At 38.5% G+C, this 23,781-nt stretch overlaps 4 protein-coding genes across 10 annotated transcripts in view; 3 read left to right on the forward strand and 1 right to left on the reverse strand.

Moving 5' to 3' along the window:
• SLX4IP (SLX4 interacting protein) overlaps positions 1-9,139 on the reverse strand; it is an 84,081-nt gene extending 74,942 nt beyond the window's left edge. For 3 of the 7 annotated variants that reach the window (XR_015802808.1, XR_015802809.1, XM_088162792.1), the window contains exons 1-3: positions 8,846-9,083; positions 7,743-7,876; positions 5,248-5,296 (exon numbers count right to left, since the gene is read on the reverse strand). Coding sequence is in view for 3 of the 7 variants with exons in the window: in XM_088162792.1 (XP_088018918.1) it covers positions 5,248-5,274 (27 nt within the window). In the remaining 4 variants the exon portion in view is untranslated. Of the gene's footprint in view, positions 1-5,247; positions 5,297-7,742; positions 7,877-8,620; positions 8,759-8,845 lie in introns of those variants that run through there. The other 4 variants (XM_014895050.2, XM_088162794.1, XM_014895051.2 and 1 more) reach the window with 3 other exon arrangements.
• A 21-nt stretch (positions 9,140-9,160) lies between these two features.
• On the forward strand, positions 9,161-12,999 carry LOC148224133 (uncharacterized). Its single transcript, XM_088162797.1, has 3 exons — positions 9,161-9,276; positions 10,781-11,006; positions 12,554-12,999. Exons 1-2 carry the CDS (start codon positions 9,188-9,190, stop codon positions 10,983-10,985), a joined length of 294 nt encoding a protein of 97 aa, XP_088018923.1. The 5' UTR covers positions 9,161-9,187; the 3' UTR covers positions 10,986-11,006; positions 12,554-12,999.
• LOC148224134 (uncharacterized) lies at positions 12,601-13,507 on the forward strand. The gene has a single exon (XM_088162798.1). It carries the CDS (start codon positions 12,601-12,603, stop codon positions 12,742-12,744), a length of 144 nt encoding a protein of 47 aa, XP_088018924.1. The 3' UTR covers positions 12,745-13,507.
• On the forward strand, positions 12,985-17,876 carry MKKS (MKKS centrosomal shuttling protein). Its single transcript, XM_088162791.1, has 4 exons — positions 12,985-13,975; positions 14,468-14,643; positions 15,278-15,388; positions 15,866-17,876. The coding sequence occupies exons 1-4, from the start codon at positions 12,985-12,987 to the stop codon at positions 16,304-16,306; spliced, it is 1,719 nt and encodes a 572-aa protein (XP_088018917.1). The 3' UTR covers positions 16,307-17,876.
• The last annotated feature ends 5,905 nt before the right edge of the window (positions 17,877-23,781 follow it).

Genomic DNA, 23,781 nt, shown 5'->3' on the forward strand with positions numbered 1-23,781 from the left:
GTATAGTGCTCACAGTTAGCAAAAAAAGTGATTTTCATGCACAAGTAGTACTTTAAAAACTAATCAGATTTGAATTACCAAAAGAAGTAATGCAAGTTGAATGATCCTTTTATTCCTTATTTGAAGTGATCCCTGTGAAAGCAGTGTTTCCACTATTGTTGTTTATCCCTCTGGCTTCCTATTTCTTTCTCCTTCTGCTAACACTTTAATCTCTCAACTCTTCATCCACTCATCATTTCCCTAGGCTTGAAAATTAATCCTCTGAGGTCAGTGAGGAAACTTCCATTGACTCCAGGAGATGTAGAATTATATTGTACACTTAATTTTCTTCCCCCTTCTACCTCCCAACTTCCTCTTTTGTTTCTTCTGGAACTTATTTACTCATCACTTGAGCCATTCCATATCTGGTCCCATGAAATTGGGAATTAAATGGAGCATTAAGAAAGAACTAAATAGATGTCCCTCCAGCCATTATTATTGTTTGCACTTCCTATTTTAAATCACATTCCCTCCTGCCTCTTTTTCATCATCTTCTTTAAGACTTCTAAGCCCTTTTAGACAAGTATCCTATTTTATCCATTTATACAGAAACAAATATGACAGCTGAGTGAAGTGTGATGCTACTTGATAACACCAATTTCAACCACCTGTATTTTCCAGCTGTTCTGAGCAATACCACTTCAGGAAAGCTCCATCTCTAGAAAACCACTATTTAATGGCTAACATAACTATTTCCTAATTTTTAAAGACCTAAACAGCAAATATAAGAACACACAATACATGTAAAACTCAACAACCCCTAATCTGTTTGGAGAACACCAGCATCTCAGTTTTAGATTTAGGATACTTTAGAAAATTCTATTTAAATCACAGAAACCTAATCTTAGCATGTTTCTGTTGAAACATTTGTGAGTATTCCAACCACAGGAATTTTACATACAACACGATTCATTTTGCAGTGAAGAAGATAAGAAATGAACATCAAAAATACTGTATTTATTGGTTAATTTAACTAAGTGTCCTCTAAAAAAAAACTAATTCTCAAACCAAAACTCAGAATGCTAACACACTCACAACTATGTACACAAAAAAGCAGTTGTAGAATCAGTCTCATAACTCTGAGCAGTCACAATGTATAAAAATTTACTTGAAATACAAAAAGCATTCCTTATCCTTGCTCTCCACTTGAGAGCACTGCACTCACGTATCTGTGGACTTGCTATAGCAGTGAACACATCTGTTATCTTTTATCACTCACTATATGGGATCAGAGATTAAAAAGTCAAGTAAGAAAACCTACTCATCTCCAAAGTTTTTTTCTCTCCAAACAACTCCCAAGAAGAAGAAAGCACATCACTTTCTCACAGAAATATTATGGCTTAAGTGCATATTTACAGGAATATTGATCAGCTAACTCAATGAACACATTTCACAGAAATGTGAACTTTAATCTCTCAAACCCTCTGAGATGTCCTCTAATGCACAACTGGTGGAGAAATCTTTGCCAATGTACTGTCACTGTATTACATTTCAACTGGTAGCTAAAAAAAGAAAAACATCAGAAATATCAGAAGAAACTTAAAAATAAATTCTCATCTTGTTATTCTACACCCAAGACAATCCAGAGGGGTGTAAGCAGACCCTACAATGACCCAGCCAGGGCTGTCAGTCCATACTGGGACACTGTCTGACAGGAACATGGCTTTCCGCTCCCTTCTGCCTGCTGTTCCAGCCTATAATCAATGTTCTTGCCACACACACTTTCCTTCATGGAGCACTGCTAAGATTCAAAGGACAGATGTTAGGATGCCTTTGTTTTTTAACATTGATTTATCTTAATGTAATCATTAAGATACTGACTTATAATCAAAGTACACAAATTGATCATATTACAATCCCACTGTTGTTTTCCTGTCCAATAATATCCAGCATTTCCATCTTTGTTCACAATATAAAACAAAAAGCTCTGCTTGTTGTTTCAAATGAACTTGCCACTTGAAGCAAGCAAAAAAATTAGTAGGGAGGATCAAACACGTCCAGCATGCAATAATTTAAATTGGTAACAAGGAGCAACAATGCTGAAAAATCAGTTGCAGTGATCTGGATGACCAGAGGGAACACTGAAACTACAATTATCTTAATCTAAGGCCTACAAATCTGAGACAGAGCAGTGCTCCAAGTAGGAAACAAAGGAAAAAAAAAAACTTCCCTTTGAGCTGAGCTATTGAAATGTAGTAACAAGTTACTCTTCCATCTTTGGCAAATGAACAAATTGCAGAAAACAGTAAATGAAATTCTTCTATTGCAGCCATAAAATTTCTATATTTAGTTCTGCAGCTTGGCATCAATAAAGTCAATTTACACAATTCTGGAAGAGAAATTCTTTCTACTTTGTCCAAAGTTTTAAACAAGGCCCTAGTGATATTATTTTTGAAATCCATATAGAGTTCAAGATTTTGCTTTAAGCCTCACCAATTAAAGTTAAGATTTATTTCTCAGAACAGCAGTAAAATATTTTAGTAACACACAGAGAAAGATTAATTAAATTCATATGCTGAGGGTATTTTACCATGCAGTGCTTTATGAATTATCAATATAAAATAAAATAGAAAATTGATGATCAAATTAACTTGCATAAAATAATATCTATTAGAAATCACAAGACTGTATCATCCAGCTGCTTGGTAGGTGAAGAAAATGTGTTTAGGAACTAAGTGTAGTTTCTGTATTAAGGTTTAAAGCTATTTTACTGCATCAATTAGTTTATTTCAATCCCTCTTAACTGCCCATAAAGCCAAGCTTAGGATCGCCTCTCAAAAACAGACCAATTGCTCCCTCCACTGGAAATGACCGACCATTACAGCAGGGTGCAGACATCAGATAAAACTCGCATTAATACGAAGATACTTTAAACAAATTAGTGGGTGTTTCCACTTAGGTATTTGATAGTCGGCTAAGATTTGACAGACTAGTAACCTGCACTTTTCATTCTCTTGCCAGAAAGATTCACATACACAGGTTCACAAAATCTAAAAGCTTAAAAAGTAGAAAATTTAGAAGGCAAGGCACCTGAATCATGGAATAGTTTGGGTTAAAAAGGATCTTAGAAAACATCCCTCCTCCAGTTCTAACATCCTGCCAGGGGCACAGACACCTTCCACTAGACCAGGTCAGACTGGATGGGGCTCTGAGTGGCCTTGAGCACTTCGAGGGCTGGGGAATCCACAACTTCTCCTGGCTACCTGTTCCAGTCCATCTCCACCCTCCTAAGGAAGAATTTCTTCCTAATACCTAATCTAAACATACTCTCCCGAGTTTAAGCTCATTCCCCCTTTTCTTGTCCCTACATGCTCTAATAAATAGCCCCTCTCCACTTTTCTTGTGGGCTCCTTTCACGTACTGGAAGGCCACAATAAAGTCACCCTTCCCAGGCTGAACAACCCCAATTCCCTCAGCCTTTCCTCACAGGAGAGGGGCTCCATTCCTCTGTCATCTTCATGTCCCTCCCGTGGACTTGCTCCAATACATCTGTCCTGAACATTTTCAGACTCAGTTAAATGCTCCCATCAATTTTAAACACAGGGAATCCAAAATAAAGAATACAGTATTTTCTGTACTCCATCTGCAGAGACAAGCAGCAATAGTTTTTAATGGAGAATCTTCTGCATCTTCCTTGCAAAACTTATGTGAAAGCTGAAAAGTCTTAGAAAATATTCACATCAAATTCAGTGAATTTAAAGAAGCAAAACTTGACATACAAAATCCCCAACCTAACAAGTAAAACATTAATCTGTGCACGAAGTTAATTTCAATCAGGTCAAGGTAAAGTTAATTTTCAGCATTTGGTACATGTAAAAAACTTACTGTCATTTCTCAAATACCATAAGAAAGAAAAAGTTGTATTTCACTGGCATTTTCAAAAGCTCTATCTGTGATACTGCTCACCTACAGCCATCCTCGATGAGAACCTAGCCCTTGCTCAGGCACCAGGGATGCTAAATTTGGTGACTGCAAGGTCCATGCTGAATACCAGTAACACATCCTTGCTGAATAATGAAGCTGTAATGATGCAGGTCAGGAACCAAGTGTCTTCAGGCTTTTTAACAAATACATTCCAACTCACACCACTTTTTTTCTTAGGCACTCACATGAATATTGATGATATCAAGAGCTCTCAGCTGAGAAAAGCAATGCCTTCAGCCTCAGCTCCTGTTGTTACCCACATCAGTGGTGCACAGACTTGGATTATCACTAAAGTGTGCTCAAAATCAAAGCTGTTTCTCCTCTAAGTCCCTCTATCAACTCAGCAGCACTGAATAATATGATACTGTTAACTGAAGGTTTACAATCCTGTTAAACAGTAAAAAAATAAAGCAAACATACAAATAAATGACAGCAGTTTTCCTTGGAAAAGAACACATAGCACACAAAACTTAAGTGCTTGGTCTTCTCATTAAACAGGTTGGTTACCCACAAAAATAAGCTTCAACAGCTTCATCACTCAGGAAGGATTTTGTAGCTGCCCTACAAAAATTTCCAAGCACACCCACAGAAGAAAAATCTGCTGTGTTATGAAAATTGCTGAAAAAACGCTTCCAAGATAATAACATGTTGTGCTAATTATAATTAGGTTTATTTATTGATTATCTGATATAGTTACAGCAGTAGAATTATGAAGTACTATGTTTATTACAGAATGTTTTGAAAAGCTTTGCTCCTCAGCACATAAGCAAAAGCCTGGAACTATTTGCAAAATGAACTTGAATGGCATTTTATTGCACATGAAAAAACCAATCCCTGATAATGGAAAAAAAGGCAAAAAAAAAGAGACAAATAAAAATGTCAAGCATGATAAATAGTTGAAGAACATTGCTACACCTTTAACCAGGAACCCTTAGGGCTGGGAAGTACATAAATAGTATTACAAGATCACAGTAAGAAAAGAATCCACCCAAAATTTTACTACAGGTAGCAAATAGTGTTTTGCTGAGAATTCATGCAGTTTCTAATTCTCACTGCACAACCAATCACTTTTAGTTTCAGCATTTTAATCCTCAGCTGACCCCAGACACTCTGCCATGATATAGCAGCAATTCCAAGTTTGCTTTTGGAGAGAGACAATAGCTCATATAAAGTATGCCACTATGACCAGAAACCTGAAGGATGCACTTTTAGTATCAACAGACACATTCTAAGCAGTATTGCAGTATTACAGACTTTTTTTTTAAGCTCTGATATTCTACTTACCTTAATAACAAATTTGTTGGATGCCATAATAAGTCAGTGAGAGCTGGTCCTATAAAAATACCAATTAAAAGTGATCAACACTGGAGAAACACTCAGATCTCTTCAGCAAATGAGAAGGAATTTTACATCTGTGGCTCATGCCTTCATGACTACTGTTCTTCAAACCCTACACTCTGCTTTCAAAAAACAAGGAAAACTCTGATTTAAAGGAAAATTACTTAGCTACCTGTGTTGGCTTCTTTTAGTGAACTTCATAATTGTCCAGGCACTTTGCATCCAACACGGGAAATACAAAGTTAGAACTCTTTCAAGTAAGAAATTTTAGGTTTTGGCTCACCTGGTATCCATCCATACACACCTATTATGTATACTTAAAATTTTACACTACACACATAAAGCAACATAACCCGAATCTTATGGTGGTTGCACTAAAGTAAAGTGAACTTTGGACAGCCTCCTCTCTTGCTTATCCTAAACAGGACCTAAATCACTTAATTTGGGATCCTGAGTGAAGTACATTGAGCTGCACAGCCCCTGACCCTGCCTCAGACCATCCCAAGTACATCAGGAAGTGTTAATTTGTCCCTTGGGCTCAAGAAAAAAAACCCTCAATTAATTGCTAAGTTTTTTCTCCAAACTGACAATTACAATCACAGATTGAAGCTGGCTGGGAAGCTCATCATCCTCCACATAAATAGAAGCCAAAAACGGACTTGTCAAAAAAGGAGAAATTCAGGTTAAACTCATGAAAGTCTTTCCAGCTAACTCCACAATGCTGGGATTCAGGAGAGACAAGCAATGGGCCCTATGGTACCAAATTAATAGCTACAAAAAACAGGAATACGAAAACTGAGATACATTCTATTTTCACACAGGGTAGAAAGAGAGCCAATAGATGACAAAGAGTTGGATCAGTCAGAAAACCAGGTGAAGCAGAGTCTCAGTAAAGTGGCAGGAAGTAGAGTATCCAAACAATACAGTTCCAGCTTCAAAATAAAGAAAATCAGTAGCTGCTGTCTGCAAAAAAAAGAAATGCAACAGAAACCACACAGAGAATAGAGCTTTTTGTAATCTAAAGTTTCCTAAAGGATTTTAGTCTCTTTAAACGGACAAATCTGGTCAATTTTATAGGAGATGGCATAGGAAAATACTAAAAATTGAGGAATGTGTACACATTTGTCATTGCATACTTCAAGTTATTGTTAAGTACTGCAATAGAGCTGTCAAAATTTCAGGACACAAGTCAGGTTGGGGATACATGTTTCTGTCAGGTACTACACTTACACATTTCAAAAGGCAGTCATTATCAGTATTTAACTTCAAAAAAAGTGCAAAACAAGATAAACACCCACTTTACAACTACACAGAGCAGCACAGATGATTTTAATCTTAACATTCTTAACAGTCCTGCAAACAGAAGCTGGAACACCATCATGCCTTGTGCCACGCTGCTTTAATTCTCCCTTGCACCAAACAGCCCTGGAAACTTCTCCCTTTTATCAGATTAAATCCTGTCAACTTTACTGATGGCAATTTTGAGAAACACAGTGCAAGGAACAGAGCTCTGGACCACTTGAGACATCCTAGCTCAGTCATGTAGTAAGTTCAGCTGAACTCATCCTGGCATTCATTGATTTCTTTCTGCTAAAAATTTACTTTCCAGAATAATACTGTTGCAACACGTCTGCTATTACTGATGTGAGAGAAGAAAAACATAAAAAGGAAAAGGATGCACAAGAGAAGTTAGCTCTGGTTCAGTCTGCCCTTCCTGGGAGTAAGCTGACTTTGGGAGTTTGCCAACTACCCCATTCTTTGCACTGACCACACAGATAAGACAAAGGAAATAACAGCAGACAGACAAAATGTAAGCAAATATACAGAAAACAAAAAGGAAAATATTTTATGTGTGAACCATCAGGGAAATCACTGAAGTTACACAGGTGAAAAAATACTCAATGCTAAGAGATCAGAAGATGAGGAAAACCACTCATCAGTTGTTCAAGAGAAAAAAAACAACTAGCCCCTAAATATTTTGCCATTTCCTGTGTTTAAAAAAAAATAAACAAACACCAAAAACACAGATCTGTTTCAACTGCTACTATTTGACAGCAAGATTCTGCCTCATAGAATGCTTTTTCTGTTGCAAACCTCTGAAGTAAACTCTACGTAGGCTATATGAAGATAAGCAAGTATGTCAGAAAAATTCCTCACAAGACTATAGTTTCTTTTGTTTTTTTTTAAAGTCCTGATGTGGGATATGCAGTATTCCAAGACCTAAAATGTTGATACAACCTGTGCATGAAGACACGATTTAGAATCAAACACATAGGTTGCCTACAGCTAGAGTGAGACACACTTTAAAAATAATGTGGCAGAATACCTTTCTTTCCTAAATTTGAGTCAAATGCAGCAGTGGATACTCAGGAGAAGCCAGAAAACAGTCACCCAGAGAGCAAACTCAAGTGTCCTCTGCCAGCTGATGAACAGCATCTTACCTTAGCAAAGCAGCTTCCTGTGGTGAGGAAATGCAGAGCTCGGAAGGAACTGAAAACTCCTGGCACACACAGCAGCAAGTTTCACCCACTGCCCATCTCTGGGTGCCTTTACCACACGTGGGGAGAGGGGACACCTGAAAACAGCAGAAAAAAACAAACAAACGCTAATTAAGGAACTCTGTAGGGTAAGTTGATATTAACTATTTTTCTATCACAACATTAAAGAGGAGTTGTCTGAACTTTCCCGTCCGGGACTTCGGTCAGTTTCTGGGAGCGCATCCTAAGCTTGGGATGAGCAGCGCAAAGCTCAGCTACTCACACATCAACTAAAGCATCTCTAGTTCTGAAAAAACACACCGCAATCTTCCCCTTTGCCATTCAGGATTTCTATGCCCACTGCTGCCAATTACTCCACATAACCCTTGAAAAATATTCTCCTTATTGCTACACACGCTCCTTCATTCATAAACCGTCCATTCACCTTTAAGGCTCAACAAGTCAGTTTCAAAAACATGACCCAGTCACTACAGAACTGCCTACAATTAGAGGGAGGAGAGGTTCTGAGGAGCATCAGAGGGCCATCACAAACATATACTATTTATCTTTTTTAGCTTTTGTACAACAGCTGAATGCAATTAATGAAAAATTACTATACAGTTAAAAAAATTATACTCCTTTCTGCATGGAGATCAGGCATTAGATACTTGTCTTTTGGTTACAGTCATAAATTCTGCAACTATAAACGAAATTGAAAACAAACCCATTCATTAACACATGAATATAAAACGAGCTATTCCTGACAGCGACTGCAGGAGTAGAGAGAAGAGTGAACACAGGAGAAGTATTACTGTATTCACAGGAGTATTTCTTTTACTTACAGCAGTGAATACAGGAAAAGTGAACACAGGAAAGCAGAAAAGCTAAGGAAAAGCGGACGTCAGGGAACAAAGTTATTTGAACTTGTTTTGACCGGGGCACTTCAGCCCGCCCACAGGAAGCCTCAGATAGCTGGGCGCAGGTGTAAGACAGAGTGGCTGCAGTAGCAGGTATGCATGGAAAAAAAAATTAAGATAAACATATATATATATATACTTAAGCCTGACCAGTGCTGGCTAGTCTGGGAGGGGGTGAGGAACGGGACAGAGCGGCTGAGGGAGGCTCGGTGGGAGCCGACCGGCACCTCCGCTAGAGCCTCGGCTCTCCGAGCATCCCCTCGGAGTTTTAACCGAGAAGAAAAGAGGGGCTGGAAGCCCAGGCGCGGCCGCAGGAGCCGGGCAGTACAGGGCGGCTTTCCCCCCTCCCTACGCCGCTCCTTTGCTCTGCTTTGCTCTGCCCTACCCAAAATGGCCGCGCCCGTCACCGCCGCCCGCCCCGCGCTGCCCGCACGCAAAATGGCCGCCAGCGGTGAGGCGGGCCCGGGCCGCGAGTGACGCTGCGCTCGGCTAATGGCGGGCGGGGAGAGGCGGCACCTCCGGGGTCGTGCAGCTTCCACTTCTTCTTCCTGCCGGGGCGCGTTTGAACGTGTGAGGGGCGGGTGCGTTCTCGGCTGCCCGGGACGGTTTCTCGGCAGCGCCTTCATCGCTCCCTCCCTCCCGGACGGGGGAGAAGCCTCAGGTGCGCCGTGCCCGCGGTCCGGACCCGAGGGAGCCGCTGCTCCCTCAGCCACCCGCGCCTCAAGGTCGTGGGGAAGGATGATGATAATAATGATAATAACAGTAATGATAATAATGATGATAATGTTGTGAAGGGCTCCATAGCGCGATGGAGGGCTGGTTGTTGCACCTGTCGGGGGTAAAGAGTCAGGCGGGTGTAGGAGCATTTTCTTTCCGGGTTACAGCTTTTGTAGCTGTGGAAAACGAGGTTTGGGGGGTTTTTTTGGTAAAATTTAACGATTTAATAAAGGACACTAGGAGGCAAAGATAATAAAGTAAGGGGTTAACGCTTGGGTGTTAGGCATTTAGCTAAGAATTGTTACTTCAGAGACACCCTCTTTACATTGTTTTTTTAATTGCATTAGCCTAGTGAATATTTATAAACAATTATGCGTATTTAACCTTTTTCTGAACTAGTTTATATGTTTTAAGAGCTGTTAAGCATCTTTTTTGGAGGGTTTGCTTTTTTAGAGCATGCGTATTTCTTAGTTGTGGTTTTGATTTATTCTTATTATTACCTCCAGCTTAAGCTTTGGTCCATACTTTCTTTAGACAGTAGGTGTTGATAGTAGCCGTCTTTATTAGGCATCTATTGGATGTTATTCTAATTAAGCGGCTAGTTTAATTACTACAAGCTTAGCTATATCAGCTATTTTACTACTGTATCTAATAAAAATCTGCAGCACATTTATTTTTAATGTTATATATATATATAGCATCTATTTTAATATTTGCAAAAAGCAAATATTATAATATGTATTTATAACATAGCCGCTCTAACCAGTGAGGTATTTTCATAAAAAATTTGAGTATACTTGCAAAATCCCATGCAAAGTAGTTTTTCCCAGTTTCTCATTATATAAGGATTAATTTATTGCTCTCTTTGTAATGATGCCGTTTCTGAATACCACAAGGTGGTCATGCAAAGCTGCACAAAGGTAAAGTGGTGTCAGAAGCATCAAGCCTTGCTTTGCCTGCAATTTAAAAGTTCTCTGTTCCCTTAGGAGCTCAGCTACTCATTTAATTTTATTAACTGTAGGGGGGAAGGTGTATTTTGAACGTGCTTTTAGGCTTCAGATATTTAACATCTGAGCAGTGGTGCTGGTAATTAGATAAAGTTGCTTTGTTGTGTTTAAGATTTAGCATGCCAAAGCTCGAAGCAAATGCAGCAATTAACATTTCAAAATGTCTGAATTGAGGTTATTTTTATTTTTTTTTTTTAGATTCACAAAGTAAGGCTTTTTGTTTTAGTGTTTTAGTCATTTGCTGCACTGCAATTAAAGGTATTAACATTTGACTTCATCTGTTCATGTTGTTATTATAGAGTAAGAAAAAAAGGGATTTCTAGATTATGTTTAAAATAATAAATTATCTTTACCTAGGTAGATGCCAGTTTGCAATGAGTCTTAAAACCTTCTGGAAGGACAACAAAGTTCTGATTGTTATGGGAACTAGCCTGGGGCTGGTGCACTGGGGCTGGTATTACTTGAAGTCCAGTCCTATTTTCCAAGTGAAGACAGAGAATTTTGTTCAAGAACCTGGGATTCTGACATTCATGATGCAAAACGATCGCAAAAATAAAGAAAAATAGCATTAGTACTTTGATTTTTGGGTAAGTTGCCTAATTAGTTGTATCTGTGTTGTTGAGGGAGAAGATGAATTAATTAAGAATTTTCAGATACAGCTTTGGTGTTCTAACTTAAGTCTTTCAGAATTTTATTTGTCTTTGCAGCGGTGTTAATTTTTTGTACATACATGAATTTAAAAACTGCATCATAAATCTCAAAAATTACTGCTAAATCCCACATGATGGGATCAGTTAAGTGAGGGCATTATCTATCTTAAAAGATATTTTAAGACAAACTCCAGTAACTTCAGGACAGCAATGAAACTCTTGTGACTGGATCTATAACAGTGTCCTTTCAGGCTGAAAACTGCCCAGAAATAATTGTAGCATAATAATAATTGTGTACATAGCAACATATTCCGTGTTAGTAGGGATGGTGATTACAATAGGGAATGAAACAAAATTAAGTAGAAGTGTAAATACTGTAGAGTTTGCATAGAAACGTAAATAAACATTAAGTTTTACTGTTTTAAGAACTGAAAAACTTTCTTTGTGGGCATCTTGAAGGAAGAAACCTTTGTTTGAGCCAGATTTCTTCAAGTTGTTTGAGCATCAAAAGCTGCTGTTTCTGTTGCCTGGCAAGCACTGCTGACTAGTTGAGTTCTTTTGTTCTTGAGTAAAATCAGGTGGATATAATTGTAGATTTGATAATTCAGTGAAGTTTATGGTAGCCTGTTACTTGTAGACCTGCTGGTAAACAGGAGAGCCTAGCAGGATATAATTAGAATTGAAGTGATTAACAGGTATAATTGATGCACTCTCAGTGTTTGTAGTAAAATCATATTAGTAGATTTCCTCAGTTAAAAATCATTATAGAATATATAGGCCAGTTAAGGTTCAACAAGGCCCAGTGCTGTGCCTTCACTTGGGTCAAAACCCTGAGCTACAGGGAAGAGTGGCTGGAGAAATTCCTGGGAATGCTGGTGACAGCAGCTGAACATGAGCCAACGTGTCCCAGGCTCCTGGGAATCCTGGCCTGGGCCAACAAGGGTGTGGCCAGCAGGAGCAGGGTGGTCATTGTCCCCTGTGCTAGGCTCCCTTCAAAGAGGACACTGAGGGGCAGAATGAATCCTGTGAGGAGGAGCTGAGGGCCTTCAGCCTGGAGAAAAGAAGGCTCAGGACAATCCCATTGCTCTCTACAACCACCTGGAAGGAGGCTGGGGGTCAGTCTCTTCTCCTGGTAACAAATGCTAGGAGAAGAGGAAAACAGCCTCAGGTTGCTCCAGGGGATGTTTGGATTGGATATTAGGAAAACTGTCTTCACAGGAAAGGTTGTCAAGCAGAGGTACAGTTTGCCCAGGGAGGTGGCTGAGTCACCATTCCTGGAGGTCTTTAATGGATGTATAGATGTGGCACTTGGGGACATGATTCAGTGGCTTGGCAGGACTCGACTTTAAAGGTCTTTTCCAAACTAAATGATTTTTTGATGCAGTATTTGTCCTTCTGTGACATTTTTGGTGAAAACTAGAATAAGTCAAACTACACAATTTTTTCATAAGATTATTCTAATATCTTTCTGGTTTTTATTGTAGGCATAACTAAGCTTGAAGATTTTCATCTGTGACTATTGCCAGAAAAGATGAAGAAAACTACCTGGAATAGAAAGAACTTTGTGCTTGTAGTAGGACTGTCGGTTTTAGGTGTCCATTTGGGAAGCATGCTTGTAAACTATGTTGCAAAAAAGTCTGCTCAATCTCAATCAGAAGCTAAGAGATCCTCCTGAGTGAAATAGCTTCCTGCTGTCACTGTTTATCAGTTTTGCAACATGATTAAAGCCTTGTTTTAAGAGATCTGTGATGAGTGGTTTCAGGAATGGTATATATAGTGTTTCACACTGAAAATAATAACCCTTACCTGCAAAGAATTAAAATGTACTACTTTTAAAGTTTACAAGTGCAATGAATTATAGATCCAAGTAAAAATGAAACGTTTTGTTGGCTAGAATTAAAATCTTACCTTCAAAATGTCTCGCCTTGAAGCTAAAAAGCCTCCGTTATTTATTAGTGAGCCTTTAACTGGAGATGCAGTGAGTCAGTCTTTGTCTCTGCTGAGTGGAATATTAAAATCTTCCTACGGTCCAGCTGGTCGACTCAAACAGCTCCACAATGGTATGGGGGGCTGTGTTTGTACCACTTCCCAATCCTCAGCCCTCCTGGGGCACCTTTCCATCAGCCAGCCCGTGCTGCGTGTCCTGACAGCCTCTGTTCGGAACCACGTGTCACGTTTCAGTGACTGTGGCTTATTCGCTGCTATTCTTTGCTGTGGCTTCATTGAAAATTTCAGGAGCCTGAATGTTGCACCTTTTACTGTCATTAAAATAAGCAAGCATCTCCTGAGTCTGTGCATGGACCACCTGAAATCTGAGGCTTGTGGTTGCCGGGTGTCTGTGGATTTTAGCAGTGTTGGGGCTCTTGTTTGTTTGGTTCGTAGCATTTTAACAAGCAAACCTGCTTGCATGCTTAATAAAACTGAAGTTGATCATCTCACCTCACTGGTTTTAAAGGCTTTTATATTTACTGTTCCATGTAATGTTGAGACTAATGCTGTTTTAGGGAAGTGTGTGATAATACCTGTGAAAGGTAGAAGAGTTGTGGATTCTACTGTTCTTCCTGGACTGCTGATAGAAACACCAGAAATCCAGTTGAGGAAACCACTTGCTGTCAAAAGGACTGGTTCTAACATCATCAAGATTGCACTTTTCAGTGTGTCCATGTCAGGTGATGGCTTTAACCCTGAGGAAGGAACTATAGCAGTCCATCATGGAGTTTCTCTGGAAGTATCAGAGCTGAATCAGTTGCTTAACGTGGGCAAGCAGCTGGTTGAGGATGAGGTGGGCCTTGTCGTGTGCCAGAAAGTGATGCATCCCTCCTTGAAACAGTACCTGAAGGAGAACGGTGTCGTGGCTGTGGACAGGGCTGGGCTGTGTGTGATGGAGCCCCTGGGCCGCATGACAGGTAACAGCCAGTTCTCTGCTCTGAACCTGGAGCTTGCACTGTGAGGTGAACATTACCTGGGGTGGGGTCATTGCAGAGGAGGGAGTCTCTTGCTTCTCTCTGTATCCTGCCTTAGCAGCTGAGCAGGAGTTGCTCTTTTCCAGTCTGAAAACCGTTTTCCAAGGTGAGATTGGTCTTCTGCAGGCCCTGATGGTGGCATGCCACGTGTTATTATTGCTTGCTGCATGAGGGATATCCAATTCCAGTAACTTTATTTTCAAACTGATTCAAAGCAAATGCAACAATTACTTTTTTTTTAATCTCAAACTGCCACCAAATCTTGCTCTCTTAATGTGTTGGTTTCTGTAATTTCCTGTGTGAATTGAAATGTCAGGTATTGAACAATGTATATAAGTTAAAAAGCCAAAAGGAATAAAGTTAATGCTTTATGAAATGCATCAGCTAGCTGTTCTGATGGTACCACATACTCTTTTCTCCTTTTTAAATTGACAGGTTCACAGCCTATAGCTTCCATACATTCATTATCTCCTGGCTGTTACGGTAGTTTGAAAGATTTATGCATTAAGAGTTTTGCTCCAAAGCATTTTCTACATCTTATTCCTGAGGATACAGTTATCTGCAGCCTGGTACTCTGTAACAGAAGTGAAACAGCATGGGATGAGTTGAAGGTCAGCAAATTTTCTTCAAACCTTTTCTTGGAAAGTCATGTTTTTAATGGAAAAATAAAATACTGAGAAATATTAAATACAGTGAGTTTAGAAACATCATTTTTTCAGTACATAAATTCAGTTTGTTTCCAGAATTTCAAAATTCTTGAAGTGCTCATGTTCATTTAATGCCTCTGCTTTAGTACAGGAAGTTGTTTAGGGACAAGTACCTCTTTCACCTGTTCTTGAGGCCAGTGCTGGATAAATATTTTCATTACTTGATCTATGAGAACATAAAAATCAAAACTACCTAGCAAAAAAGCCAGCAGCAACACATAAAATGATAGTCATGCATTGTTTTGCATGGAACAGTTGGTCTGGAAATGTCATTGGTACTGATTGACTTTTTATATATAGCCCTGTTTTGAAAAAAGAAGAATTAAAATGCAGCTTTTTATTTCTGCCTTTCCATAGTGTGGACAAATAAAGAGAATTTCTCATTAAGTGAGCATAGTCTTGGAAATCCCTCAGGAGCTTTATATCCACATGTGATTCAAGTTTATAGAATCTACTAGAAACTACTGAAAATTTTTTGCAGTGAGGACAAATCCTATTAATCGTGGTGTGTCTAACGAGAATTTCATGTGATTTTCAGCGTGTCTGTGAAACTGCAGAACACGTGTTACAGTTAACAGTGAAGGAACCTTTGGCATTATTAGGAGGGGGCTGTACAGAAACTCACCTGGCTTCATACATAAGATACAAGGTAAGTGAGACACAAAGGTTTTAAAGGTGCTTCATATACTTAAGAAACAAGAATTTATGTAGAATCACTGCAACAGTTAAAACACTTGTCTCTTTCTAGATTCATGTGGCATTTTTGCTGACTACTAATATAAACTAAAAGAGTCTATTTGAAGCACTCAGTTTTAATTACATCTTTTAAACTTAAACTTATACTATTTGTATACTTGTTGATGCTTCTTTAGATATCTATTATAGTAATTGCATGTTTCTAACTGTTGAAAATATGTAGAGTTTTTAAATTGAAAGATGATAATGCAGAACTCTGCTTTGACTCTTTCCTATTGTGGGATAATCATGGCTTAAACGTTTTTTAGTTAGAACTGAACCATCTGTTTTGAGGAGGGAAAAAAAGCAGCGGTATGATACATGTTGAAAATTATTTCTGTAAAACAGTGTTCTAACTTTGCTTTCCTGGTTCTGGTTTCTTCTTTTTTAGAGTTCTAGTCTGCCTGCCAGCACTTTCAAAGACCTAGATTGTTCTCAGACACAATACCAGTTGGTTGCTGAGGGGTTTTGTCGTTCCCTGGAGTCTGTAGCTCGCTCTCTGAGTCACGACGGTGAAGAAATTCTTACAGACATGGTTTATGGACACTGTTGGTTTGTTCCACCCGGTTCCCCATGTGTCTCCAAGTGGTCAGATTTAGTTTCAAAATGTGGCTGTGGGATGAATGGTAACTCAGAGGACCTCAGCTGGAGGTTTTTGCAAGGCCAGTCTGGCTCTCCTTTCATACAGGACTGCCCTAAAGAGCCCTCAGTAAAGGTTGCTGACCTCCTGACCCTGGATTGCTTTGCTGCCAAGTGCGGTGGCCTACAGGTAGCTCTGGAGACAGCTAATCTGATTTTGGATCTTTCATACATAATTGAAGATCAAAATTAGCTCTGATCTTAGGTGATTTGTCTTGTATAGCAAGGCAACACTGAATTTAAAGCAGGGTAATGTATAATGTGTTAAAATATTTTAATAGGTTAGAACGTGGGCAGCAGACAAAAATTTTAAATTCAACAGTTGGCCATTGAATACTCTTCTCATTGTTAATCTACTGTGCTTTCAAGCATTTTTAAATGTTCAACCTGTTCCCTCTGCATTAAGGAAAGCTTTGGATGATGGTTAGCTCTGTAGCATCTTCAAAGGAATGGGAAAAATGGATTCACTTGCTGAGAAAACATTATGTATTGAAATTTATACAGTCTCAGCAAAAGCTTTGCACATTCAAAAAGACTTTTATATTGCAGCAGAATTTTATCAGTGGTATTTTTAATGTTGTAGGTAAAAAAGGCTTAGCATATTCCTTGAGCCACTTGTTTTTAATTTTGTTCTGAAGTTTTTGTCACCGTATACTGTATGTATATGCAGTTTTTGTTTCTAAATGGCTGAAAGATTTTAATTCATGTATGTAATTTATTTAACAAGTTATAAAAACTCAACCTGGAGCTCTTAAGGTAGCAGGCAGGTAATAAAAGATTTGAAAAGAAGTGACAGACTGGGTGGAAAAAACTTTTGTCAAGTGGACCTTGATTGTCTTCTGTGGAATACAGGGCCAGTCTATAATGAAGTTTCTATCACTTAAGCAAAGCTGCAAGAATGAATGTCCCACTTACCATTCAATTAACTCTTTGACTGTGTATGGCTTCTTTTAATGAAGGAAGGCTTTAAGCTGCTCAGACTTGTTTTGATCTTTAAATAAGACTGTAGACTGAATGATCAAAACTTTTTCTCATTCTCAGCTTGCATGCAAGATCAAAAAAGGGTGTTACAGTTTCTTACTTAAGCTCATTTTCTTTGCCCCTTTTCTTCTCTCTCATTGTTTTCTGTCACAAGGGACAAATTATTCATGGTGTGTTTCCAGAAAACATCCGAGTCAGTTGTAGTCTAGTCTGCTTATTTTTTTCCTGCTCTCTTAAGTTTTTAATATATTTATTTGCTGCATATTAGCAGTAGAATTGTTATGTATAACTCAGTTTTGAAATATGTAATTAAAACCAGATCTTTCCAGACTTTTTGTACAAAGTCCCTTTAATTTAAAGAACATAAGTAATAATTTTCTCACTGGGAAAAAAAATGAAGAGTTATTTAAAATTCTTTATCTTTTTATGACCTGAAATGATTGCTTCAGTGCTGTGAGGCATCCTTTAGGGACTTGTGCAAGAATGTTACAAGGGTTGAGAATGGAGGCTGCTGAAAGCTGGTTAGTAAAAAAGCTGCTTCTTGATCCTCCCATATGCCATGAGCTATATGAAAACATCAGGAATAATGAAGCCAAATGATGGTGCATATCTTAAGGCACAGAAGAATCTTGGTAATACTTCATCTAATTATGATTCTCCAGCTCAGAGTGCTGAATTATACTATTTTACTTCCTATAATAGCAGCTTGTTATGCAGTGTGAAAATGTTGAGTTTAGTGACTACAGCTGTGAAGTGAAAATTAAAACAATATTCAAGTAGAAGTAGCTGTGAGTGTTCTTTTGTCTTGGTATCTAAAGGTTGAATCACAGGTCTTGAATCAGAGCTGACAATGGTTTTTATTCTCCCTCAAAAAGAAAGTCACAGATTAAATTCATTTTTTTTCAGTTTTTTAATTTCTGGTAAGTAGCTAAAACTTAATTTATACCTGAACTAAAGTTTTTTTCATACATGGATAATTTTAATAACAATTTATTTTTGTCTCCTACTGTGACTAAAAAGGATAAATAAGCAGCTTGCTCTGCTGTTTATGGACAATATAGTTCTACTGTACTACAGTAGGCTTGAACCTTTCATGTTTAGTGTTTTCTCATCTTTAAGGGGTAACATAGTTGGAGTACAACTTTGGATACTTTTTAAAATCCAAGTAAAAAGAATTTTGACTCAGTCTAACAGCAACATAAAGTAACATGTTTGAACTTCCATGTTTTGTCATAAAATTTGGGTGCAGAAATGGTTGGGTTTCTCCCTGTGTTTTAAAGTTAACAGAATGAAATATCCTCAGTTGTAATGCCTCTGAGAAGCCACTATGGTTTTATTCCTGTTTCCCTTGGCATTTGAAGTTCAGTGGGAAAAAATTAGCATTATGTAAGTATTACAAGACAAATGTTTTCTGATCATGACCTTAGTCATGTCTGATTTCCACAGGTTGCTAAAGTTAATTTAAACTTAAATAATTCTACTGATAATGCACAAGAAGTACAAATATTCATTTCCAGCCTTCTCAGCTGTGTTCATGTTCCAGGCATTGAAGGAGAAATAAAGAAATGCTGGTATTATAATCACTCAGGTCATCATATTTAAGTAAAATGTCAGTGTAATATAACTGCTCCTCAATTCAGTATTTGTTTGGTATTTCTGTTCCCATTTGATACTTAAAACTTCAAACTGAAGACCTGAAAGTGCTGATTAATTAATGGATCTCTATTTCTATTTATTGTGACCTATTTCAAGCAGATGCACCACTAAGTGTTATTATTTTGGCATTAGTTAAGAATGCATAATACCTGTTTTTCATTGATTCTGTTTCTTGTCTGTGCATTTGTAGAGTCACTCTGAGCCATATCTCAGATCTTTTTCTTTCTATTCTCCTATCTATAAAATGGGAACAAAGATCTGTGGGTAAAGAGTTCTAAGATCCAGATGTAAAGTGAAAAACTATTTGCTGCACAGGAACAAAGAGATATTTGAAAATAACTCAAATCCTTGCTAAAATATTAAAGTAATTTCATTAAGGGAACTTTGATCAGAATTTATGTGGACTCGTTTAATTATTTTTCTGAGTAAAACCCCACTTTTTTTTTTTTTAATTGAACCTGGATGCATTTTCTTGTTCTCTGAAGTTCCAGCAACAGTACATCACTGTTGCTACCAGTAATCTGATTCATTGCTTTACATCTTCAGTACACACACACAGGGAAATGTGACCTCAAAGCTATGTGCAGCAATGGTTGGAATTCAAGATCAGCAATGTCACACATGTCAGCAATCCTTACTGGATTGTGTCTTCAGAGTCTGTGCTCTGCTATTCAGAGTAGATGTTCATATGATGCTAATCCTTGCAGATAGGTTAGAAACAGATTGGAAACTCTGGGAAACCTAACCTTACTACATTGGTAATGTAACACTGGTTTGTTGGTTTAAATTTTTTTTTCTTTTTTAATTCAAGTATTTGGGTTTTTTAGGCTGAGCAGCCATTACAGTGTTAGATTTGTCCCAGTAAAAAGAATATTGATTGCTGCCGAAGCTTGTAAGGAAAATAGTACCTGGAATATCACAAGCACAGCAGAGCATGGAAAAACAATTCACTTTACCCAAAACCTCTACTCTTGAATTTTACTTGTGCCCTTGTTTTACTGTGCTGTTTAGCAAAATGTGGTATTTATCACATTTTCAGCAGTGCCACGTGAACTGAGTCATGTAAGTATTACACTCTTCAATCTCAGAAAAATCAATATCTTTGAGTCAGTCAAGGTCATGGAAAGAACTTTAACTGGATCTGCATTTACTGCTATGCTGAAGATGAAGAAATAGTCTGACTTTATTGCAAAGAGACTGCCTCCAGCATGTCTACAATCTGCCAGCCAGACTTTTTGAGAAGCCATATTACCATGGTTAGTTCTAGAATATTAGTAGCTTTTATCCATTGTTGTAAATACCAGTTATTCCTGTGTGTGCCAGCAGAGACAAGTTGCACAGTACTAATAAATAACTTTTTGACCAGTAACACTGTGATCTTAAATTCTCAGTTGAGAAATACCTTTTTTTGCCTGTGTGCATTGCCTGGTTTAAATTAGTCTTGCACATCATAAGCTCAAAAGCATATACAATTTTTTTATTTATGCTGGGAGCAGAAATATAGTCACAGTGTAGGTAAGTAGAGCCACTGTGTTATTATTCCAGGCACCAATAAAATTAATTGCACAACAGGTCCTAGGATTGGGCTACTTGACCTAATTATTAAACACATTTTTATACCTTACTGCAAACGACTGTATAAACTTGAGCTTTTAAATCTACTTGTGCATGAAAAGCTTTTATTCAAGCTTTTATCATGTGCCTGGAAGGCCCCAGGTGTGTGTGTCTACCTTCTGCAAACTGATTACTAATGTCCTTGTTATTTTCTGTCAGGACAGCATCAGCTCTCTTCAGGTACATGTTAAATACACATTAAACACTAGCTGCTTATTATTTTAATACTATTACATGATTGCTAAGTACTTCTATGGCAGCATGTCAACAGCTATTCCTTATTGGTAAGCTTTCTTTTATAAACCTTTAAATCTAGTGTCTTTTTCTTTAAGGCTTTATGACATTGGTAGACTGATATATTATCCCTGATATTAAAAAAAAAGTGAAGTTTGGGGAAAAATGAGGTCCCTAATCTGTGACAATGATTCCAAAAGACCCTGAGTCACCATTTGTGCGTGGGCTATACAGGCCCTGCTGATGGATGGGGCACATGGGCAATAGCTGAATGTTTTTTTCAGAGAAAAACTGAAAAAAGCCCTGGTACCTTCAGTTCTTGGAATACTTAGTGACTTTAAGAGCCAGAACCAAAACTATTTCACCCTCATTTATTATTCTTTGTGACTAATATTCCTCCTGCCACGCACCTGCCCAGCCACTTGCTCATGCCTCTGCTCAACAGAGGGAGAAAAACCTCCTGGGTGCAGATAAACCTCTCCTGCCACGTTTCCCAGGTTTTTCCCCTAAATTCCTTGCTGCCAAGTGGCATTTTGCCCTTTTTTAAGATGTGTTTAAGGAGAGCTGCCACAGGCCTAGGGCAGCTGCTGGAGCCTGCTCCCCACAGAGCTCCTGAAGTACCTCACGCGCAGGCCGCCATTCTGAGAGCCCTGACAAAGGCTGCTGAAGGGTGTGGAAAAATCTGCTTTTAATGAAACCTGGAGCCAGGGAAGAGCACTAGAGCTGTCAGCAAAGCCTAGTCCTGGGGAAAGTGCTGGGAAAGGTGCTGGGAAAATGGGGTTTTTCCTCATGCAGGAAGGATAGGCACCCTGGAGATGAACCAGCCAGAGAGCTGATTTCAAAAAAGGCACGGACATAGAAAAACCTGACAAAGAAAAACCCGGCTTCTCTTTGACAAGGGTGATATAAAGCTGATATAAAGGTTGTTATTCAGGGCAGCTGTGACAGGCTGCCCTGCTCCCCTGAGAGATGAATCCCAGAGACCTATCTGTGGAGAAACAAGGGTTAATGGTGTGCTTTAGGACTGGGCAGCTTCCAGGATGAAGGCACTTTCTGGGAGGGCTGAAATTGCTTCCCAGTACCTTTGAAAAGGGAAACAGCAACACTTCATGAGGGAATTCCGACATGAAGACCACCTACCCACACCCAGAGTAGTCTCCTCAGGTGTGGTCTGAGTATATGAACATGTATGGGATAGAGACAGATTGGCCCATGGTGCCTCCATCATCACATGTGCTGCAGTCCATGAGATGGCTCCAAAAAGTGAGTTCTAATACATTTACTTTGCAGTAACTGTGCAGTTAATTTACTTTTCCAGCACTGTGCCTGCTAAGCAAGTAGTTGTGTGACATGTCTGTCTGTCTATGCCAGCCTCTTTTCTCTTTTTCTGCTTTCCATTGCTTCATTTTTAAACAAGCAAGGAAATATTTCTCCTGTAACTAAAAAAGGTAGGACAAATTCTTCACTTGGTTTTGCATACCTTAACCCTGGTATGCTGCATTTCTTCTTTGGGATTGCCAGCAGAGGTAAGGAAAGGAAAATTAGGTTTTTAGTTTTTACTTGAGTTCTTTTTGGGTATTTAAAATAATGGTCCTAGGAAGCATGTCCTGGAACAGCGTGTCCCTGTATCACTGAAATGTCATGTAGTTGTGATCAGCAGTGCACTGATTTCCATCCTTCATGTTTGACCCAGATATCTTTGCTGAATCAGGTTTGAATTGTCCTGTCGTGATACTTTACTTGTAAATGTGAATTTGTCCATAAATTACTCTGTTTTGTTCCATAAATTGTTTGATCTGGCTAGTCAGATGTGTTAATGCTCTACAGCTGGGAACATTTCTAATTGAAAGTTGTTTTCAGCTGAAACATGGTTATTCAAGTAGTAGCTAATACAGCTGAAGATACTCTTGCTGTTTCTTGCCTTTGAAATTAACTAGTTAGAAGAATATAATACAAAATGCCAAGAAAGTGGAATACTTGAAATCTATATTGAATAATCTAGTCTCCTCTTTTTTATTGGTATAGAGTGAGCCTTTCCAAATAAAGAACTCACCCCCAAAGCAAAGCAGCAGAGAAATTAGTTTCGATGTCTAAGAACAAAAATTGCTGTGCAAAATCCTCCTTTGGGTACTGAAATATTATAGCATCAAATAAAATTTATAAAAGCAGCATGTGCTTGATGTCTTTGTGAATGTAAAATCCCTTCAAGGAGTTCTTTATATGGGTGTTTCACAGAAGAGCAGAATTCTGAGGGGAGTGTAAGTGCATGTGTCCTGGTTTTAGGTGTTAAGAAGATCTGTTGTATCTGTTTAATCAAAATGGCTGCTAAATGAAAAATCTTTCTAAAACTGCATGAGAAACAGCAGATGTCACTCCAGTTTTCAGTTGGGCCCAGAGAAGGATTTCCTTCACTGCAAGAATAACTCATGCACAGCATTAGGTTTAGGTTTAATATAGTGTGTTAAGGAATAGATGGAATACATCACAGAATTTCTGAGGTTAACTGATGATGGCTGGAGTGAATACCAGAGAAATGCCGTGTTTCTGGACTGTCTCCCTTTGGAGCTGTGCATGTTGGCATGGGGTGGAACCAGTTTATGATGAACTGTGGGCAGTGAGCAGCAGTATATGCCTTATGAATGGTGTATGCTTAAGACAGTGGGGTTCTCTGTTAACTGAGAATACATGTGGCTGAACCGATCTAAGTGTTTTAAGATTGTTTTATAATTAAGTTCATTTTAAGCAAACTACAGCCAACAGTCTGAAGGAGCAGTTTGTTTCAGTGTTCACAGTTTTGTCATAACAGTTGTTAAATTTGTAGTAAATTTATATAGGAACCCAGAATGGAAGTTTTAAGTTTCTTAAAGTAATGTTGATTGAAGCAGGCACATCTATCTTTATATCTACTGTGCGTTGCAAAATTTAGGCCAAAAATCTCCTTAAGAATGTGGATTTGCACACTGGTAGGGGATCTAAAACCTCCCTTGCTGCTGGACCTAAAGACACTAGAGTAGAAAGCAAGATTATTTCTATATCATAGGTTACTTCTAGTTGCTTAAAACTAAGACTTAGGGGCATAAAGTCATCCAGAGCTGCATCTCTCTGAATCTCTTGCCTGTAGAGAAAGGAAGATGAAATTGTTATTGCATTGCAGGAAGAAAAGGAAAAAAACGTTTTATGATA

The sequence above is a fragment of the Sturnus vulgaris genome, chromosome 3 (assembly GCF_052056855.1).
Source record: "Sturnus vulgaris isolate bStuVul1 chromosome 3, bStuVul1.hap1, whole genome shotgun sequence".
NCBI classification, from domain to species: Eukaryota; Metazoa; Chordata; class Aves; order Passeriformes; family Sturnidae; genus Sturnus; species Sturnus vulgaris.